We start from the raw sequence: 6,499 nt of genomic DNA, 5'->3' as shown, positions 1-6,499 counted from the left end.
GGCAGAGAGCGGAGGGCCGCGTGTTCAGGCTCTCTGTTTATTATGTTCTCACAGCCTTGTGTATAGTCGAGGTGAATGACAGGATTCCACTTTGCACAGGAATGAAACAACTCAATGAGGACTCCATCAGCCCAGCGGTTCATACGGCAGATGAGCTGCCACGCATCTCCCGTGCACACCGTGTGACCCGGCCACGCGGCCGCCTCTCCCTGCACGTGGCAGAGGGACGGCAGCAGAAGGGTCCGAAGGGAGGAACCACCAACAAGGGCACGGTGTGTTGAGTCAGCCTGGACCTCACGCCCGGGAAGGCTGGCGGCCCCGTCCTGCAGTCTCCCCGGTCCTGCAGTCTCCCATCCCGGACCACAGCATCCTGTGGGGTCCTGAGAGGCCAGGGGGACGGGAAGACTTGGCTTGGGAGTAGGCACACACAGGGTCAGGAGAGCTCTGGGCGCTCGTGTCGCTGGGGGCCGTCTTGCCTCTGAATGTGTCACTTTTCACTGCCCCTTCTGCTTCGTGGAGAAGCAGGCGCCACGTCAGCCGCTTGTCTTTCCCTGTTCCTTCCTCTTCAGTCTTCCCCACTCCTACCCTCTTGACACAATGGGTTCATGTCTTTCCCTCGCAGTCCAGGGCCCTGGGGATGAGGCCACCCTTGCCCTGCCAAGGAAAAGTACCTAGGCCCTCTCCCTACCCAGAGGCTGGGCCGGCTGCCTGGGCAGAACACCATTTCACAACTTTGGTTTGTTCAGAGCAGCAAGTTCTGGGGCGAGCACCAGAGAAGAAAATCCACTGGGAACCTTCCAGCTGCCCATCCAGCCTGAGACCAAAGAGGGAATCGTGAGGGCTTAGCGCAGGAACTGAAACCCCACCGCGGCCTTGGAAAAGAAAGTCCCAAAGAGCATGACAGTCCCAGGATGGGACACACCCTTCACGCACTGCCTGAGTTCCAACTACCCTGTCGCGTGGCCTTGGACACAGAGGCACAACCTAAGGCTAATGACCAGAGGGCATGAACACTCATGAAGGATGGAGAGGCCCAGGAGGCGAGCTAGGAGGAAGCACTGCGAATGAGACACTCGGCTGGCTGCGTGGCGAAACCTCTCTGAATCAGACACCCTCCAGAGCTCCCTCCAGACACTCTCCAGCTCCCTCCAGACACCCTCGAGAGCTCCCCATCATCGGCTGACCCAATTGCTCCCTCACGCCCCGTGCAGCTGGGGCAGAAACATGTTTATCTCATAGGAGCACGTCGGACTGAGACAGCACAGGGTGCAGCCCCCCAGAGTCTGACTCAGGGCTGGCAGGTTCCCCGTTATGGTGCCTGTTTGCCTCTGCGTGCGCTCTACCCTCCAGGCCTAGCCCCCCATTAATCTCGACCGTGCTCCTTCTCACTCCCCAGCATCCTGACCTCACCCACGCGGAATCCCCCGGGTCACTTTAAACAGCTGCTACCTTGGATCACAGCCCCAGCTGTTCTGGGGTGGGACCTGGACATTTAGATCTGAAAACTCGCCAGGTGATTCCAAGGTCCAGCCAGTGCTGCGAGCCACTGTCTTAGACCATCTTCTTTCAAAGCCTACTGCATGGGAACTTACTAAAAATGCAGTTTTCTGGGTGCCCCCCCCCGAGTCTTTCGGATCAGCATCTCTGGGTGTGCGTCCTGGGAATCAGCACTTGTAACAGGCTTTCCCAGTAAGCCCTGGGCACGCTCAGAGGATGCTGGGTGTCCTCACCCCACAGGCGCCCTGGGACTACGAAGGGTTGTCATTGGTTAGGTTCTATTTGGTTTGCCCAGGGCAACAGGTGATCTCACACTAGCTTAAAAACAGGGTGACACTCAAGTGGGGCCGAAAAGCCACCTGCAGGGTGGAGAACAGTCCTAAAATCCACCGCTCCGCCTGGCCTACGGCCCTGGCTTGCCCTGGGTCTTCAAAGCGCCCAGGCCCAGAGCACGCCTTGAGCCCAGAAGGCAGTCCACAGCACGAGCCCGGCATGAGGACCAAAGGAAGACCTTACATGGAAGGAGGCCCAGCAGACGCCCCACCTAGCGGGGCAGACGAGGGCCCGTGGAAGAGAAACTAGGAGAGAGGGCAGGACGGGGAGACGTGGAAGGTCAGGGATGAGGTATGCTTTGATATTGCTCTAGATGTTGTAAACATTTTTCTTTGTTTCATCACAGACCAAAATCTGGGTTGGCATGACCTAAGTGCCTGAACTTAGGCATGGGCGCAGAGAGCCCCGTGCCTTTTGTGGGAAGCAGGACGGAAAGGGTGTGAGGACAGCTCCACCGCAGGGGAAGACCATCTCTGTGGGGTACTGGACTCACGCTCACAGTGGTCACATAAGCACGCACGCACGCAGACACTCCACGGGAGTACCATAAATAGAGCTATCACGTTCCTCTCCACACAGACACACGCCCACATACCCTCCCATAGCGGCCAAATTCAGGACACCCTAGCTTGGTCCTTCGCGCCTCCCCATCGTGGCGGGGAGTCACCGGGTGCCATAACATCGCCATCTGCAGCCTTCATTCCATTGGCAAGAACTCCAGGCCTCAGGGGAGGCCACGGCCCAAGACTTGTGCAGACTTCTGGGGACAGTGGAAGCGGTAACAAGGCCCCTCTTAGACATTCCATTTTTCGGGAACTCTGTGCGGTTCCGATTTCCATGCACCTCATATTCAACAGCAGAGTTGGCAGCAGTTGCACATTTCATGTGTAAACAATGTTTAAAATACCCTGTTCAAGAATTTGATCATTAAATTAATTCTGGCAGCTTTAGCTAAGAATGGTTTTTTTACCAGTGGGGGCAGGGGGACACTACCTGATCTAACTAGGAACACCCATTCGAGGCTTCAGAGTTCTTGAACACGAGATTTCACAGGACACTTCAGTGTGAGGGCCAGGTGGCATGTGTTCTCGCTCTCCTTGGTGGTTCAGACAGACTCACAACCCTCGCTTACAGATATAATGTGTCATGGTAGGGCAATGGACCCTAAAACCAGGGCGACTCAAGAGCCTCCTTGGCCTTGTCTAGCTGCAGCCAAAGAAGGAAGAGATTCACAGAGTGTCTGGAAAGGAATGCAAACGCTGGAATCTGGTGCATCTTAAGAGGCCCATCGCCCCATACGGGGAGAATACTTCAGCCCAGTTCTCAGTCACCAGAACTCCAGAGCTCATGCCTAATCGTACTTCTTTCATTTAGTCAAGCTGAAAGTTTTGGAGATCTGCAATGAATTCAGATCCATTGGCTGTGAATCATCCCAATAGTCCCTCCACCGTATTCTCCATGATTTGGTCCAGCTGGAGACCGGCCTCTTCTAGACGCCTCTTCCACTTTCTGGTCTCTCTGCTGAGGAGTCACATCTTGGGCATTACAAACTTGTGCCAAAGTCCACTTTTTCTCGGGCAGCTAGAGCTTTATGCTCGTCCTCCAAGGAAGAGTTTCCTGACACAGTTCCAAAAGCAGCCTCAGGGTACCATGAAAGCATTTTAGGAAGATTCTCCACAGCCAGATGTTCACAGTGATCTTAGCCTCACCTCCTGTTCCATGTTCAATCCCCAAAGGTCAGAGATCAAGAAGGAAGTTGCTGAATAGCCAAGGTGACCCTCATGAGAGAGACCTTTCTAAGAAAGCATGCTCTCAGGAAGCAAGCTGAAGAGTTACAGCCTAAAGTCCCATTCTCCCCCATCATAATTACATGACCTGCATGGAAGGGGGGACAGGGAGAGACAAGGAAAGTATTAGGCACCATGAGAGCTGTCCATGCTATGGGAATTCACCTCCCTTTGTCAAGCTGTCTGTCAGTCTAAGAGATCATGATGTGTGATGCCTCAGGGAGGTGAGGCCAGAGAATACAGTAAGCAACGGAAAGGATATATGGTGCCCCATGGCACAAAAGTCTACTGGTGCTATGTTCCCTGGTCATTTGACTTCTGGAATACTTCTTGGTAGAACTGAAGAAGATTTGCAAGCTGTCTCCTTCTTAAAAGCAGCTCCACACCAGAACTCATGAAAGATATCTCCCAAGACCCTCCCTGGAATTGCGAGGGTAAAAAAGTCTTGTGAATTTCCTGGGCTAAGACGGGCAGTGATCACAGCTTCTCATACTGGTCCAATGGAAATGGAAGAAATAGCCATGGAGTTTGCCTCTCTCCCAAGGCCACCTGTTAATGACAGTGCTAGAAACCCAGGATTCCCCGGAGACCTCTCTCCATTGTGAGGTCCCAGCACCCAGGACTGGCCATTACATTGTGACGGCAAATCACAAACATGAGCCAGAGTCTTTAAGCTCTTCCTCACAGGGGCATGGTACACGTTAGAGTCAGGAATCCTAACTGAGGAGGGTGTGGAAGTGGTGAAAATCGCATTTGCGTTATTTACACATAGCCCAGCATAGCAAATCTGCCTTCTCAGCGGCAATGACCCAAGGCATTATGGAGGGCAAGTTGCTGACCCAATCAAAGGGTAACCGCAGCAAGGTGCTACCACTAACCGAAACACAAACATGGGTAAATGGAATAGAGTCCAAGCTCTGGTGACTGGATCTTACTTTGGAATGGCCTTTCATCCATTTCTCATCCCCAGGCTCCCAACCTAAGTGCCATTGCGTTTGAACACCTATGACGTTTCATGTTAGAATATGGTCTTGGCAGCAAAGGGAGGGGAAAAGCCAGTGAACTCCAAGAGTCCCCATCTGAGGTCTAACTGAGCCTCCTCTGGCTTTGGGACAGCAAATCTAAGTACATTTTGGACCTCAGGAACCTGGGATAAGAGTCTTTCTCCATGAGGCTGTGTACTTTTCCCTGGGCTTGATCAAAGCAAGTCAGGGATGGCTCTTGCATGTTCTTCCTCGTGGCTTCTCGGGTCTGGAAGTCTATGTTTACCTGGAGACACAAACAGAAAGCATGGTCACAGGCCCTCAAGGGCCAAGGTGCCTGGCAGCTGCTCCTAGCTGTGCAATACTTATTAATGACAGTGTCTTACACGTGTAAGCTTATTCATACTTTTCAAACTGTTTTCTTAGAGGTCATCCCCTTCGATCCTAGCAAGAATCCTGAGAGGTCTGAAGACCCAATATTCCTCATCCCAATTTACAGATAAGGACACTGAAGAAAGGAGATACTGAAAAGCTGGTTAAAGTACTATAAAGAGTTGGTAACAGAGCCAAGGCAAAACCCCAAATCACTTAATTCCTAAGACAGGAGTCTTCACCATGCCAGGCAAAGGGTAACACTGAAGGTCAGTATTAATGTGGATTCCGTAAAGTAAGCTTGCCCTCTTGTTCTTTCTTAACTACTAAGGAAACAAATGTCCTGAGAGGAGAGACTATGGTTATAATGGACATCTCTGTTCCAAGCAGTATTATAAGGAGCCTACAATGTCCTGGCCACTGGCCAAAGTCCTCCTACATCTCAAGTCAAAGGATAATTGAAGAGTTTCAGGGATATAATGCACCGAAACTCGTAGATAGCAAATATTTTTCTTCTATAAGACTTTCCCAAGTAAAATTCTGTTTTATAACTCAGCACAGCCATACATAGAAATTCATTTTATTATTATAATAAGTTATCATGAGATAATAGAAATGACTGTAATTACTCATTAAGAAGCAGTTACAGATGTTGACTGAGGTGCTTTATCCCTAATACTCAGAGTAGTCTCGAATGATACGGGATATTATACACTTCTACATTGGGGAAAACGTGATTCAGAGAGACCAGCTAACTTGGCCAAGATCACACAGCTAGGAACAAGTGTGTGCTCCTCCCATTAAGGCATGCTGCCTTCCACTAGGAAACTAACATGGATTCAATGGCATCTATCCTTGCAGAATCCCTATAGAAACACAGGTCCTACAGGCGCATGCTTGACAGCTAAAACATTCCCTTACAGAACTATTTTTTAGAAGTCCCAGGCTCTGCACCTTTAAAGTGATTCTTTTTTTCCCCCATTAAGAGCCATCAGAGAGGTAAGGCTCAGTTTAGAAGACAGCACTCATCAAGACTGGCTCAAACCCCCACAAGGAGCACAATGGATGGCCAGGAGCAATGGATAGAGGACTCTCGCCACCACCAACACACCTCCCTCGGAGCCTGCACATCCACAAACTCCTCAAAGATCCTATGGGCCTTGGAGACCAGCTTTGCAGTTGACCTGGTCTTCTTGAACTCCTCACAGGCCAGCCAGAATTCCAGGTTCTCCTCGCTGAACTCTGTCTTCAAGAAGGCGCGGAACGCAGCCACCCCATCTGTGGATGTGGAGGGAGGGGGAAAGGAAGACAGATAGGAAGGGGCTTAAGCTCATGAACTGCAGAAGCAAGAGAGAAAGGCAGCAATAATGTGAGACCAGCCCCGACTGTCCAAGCCCCACTGCCCCACATCTGCTTGAAGACGTACCTCTTAAACACACAGGTACCCTTGGAGACAAGCTCTACTTCCAGCTCAAGGATTGCAGTGACAGGAGGGAGAAATGTTGAGGAAGCCATAGTAATAATGAC

General features: G+C 51.3%; 1 protein-coding gene across 7 annotated transcripts in view; it reads right to left on the bottom strand.

Moving 5' to 3' along the window:
• Positions 1-411: 411 nt before the first annotated feature.
• Positions 412-6,499, bottom strand: part of RGS8 (regulator of G protein signaling 8) — a 28,727-nt gene continuing 22,639 nt past the window's right edge. For all 7 annotated transcript variants that reach the window (XM_045981968.1, XM_045981975.1, XM_045981971.1 and 4 more), the window contains 2 exons: positions 6,084-6,250; positions 412-4,886 (listed from right to left, as the gene is read on the bottom strand). In XM_045981968.1, the coding sequence (XP_045837924.1) occupies positions 4,704-4,886; positions 6,084-6,250 (350 nt within the window). In that variant the 3' untranslated portion in view covers positions 412-4,703. The remainder of the gene's footprint in view (positions 4,887-6,083; positions 6,251-6,499) is intronic.

Source organism: Meles meles, chromosome 17, assembly GCF_922984935.1.
Source record: "Meles meles chromosome 17, mMelMel3.1 paternal haplotype, whole genome shotgun sequence".
Lineage (NCBI taxonomy): Eukaryota > Metazoa > Chordata > Mammalia > Carnivora > Mustelidae > Meles > Meles meles.
This window is presented reverse-complemented; position numbering and strand designations above follow the sequence as displayed.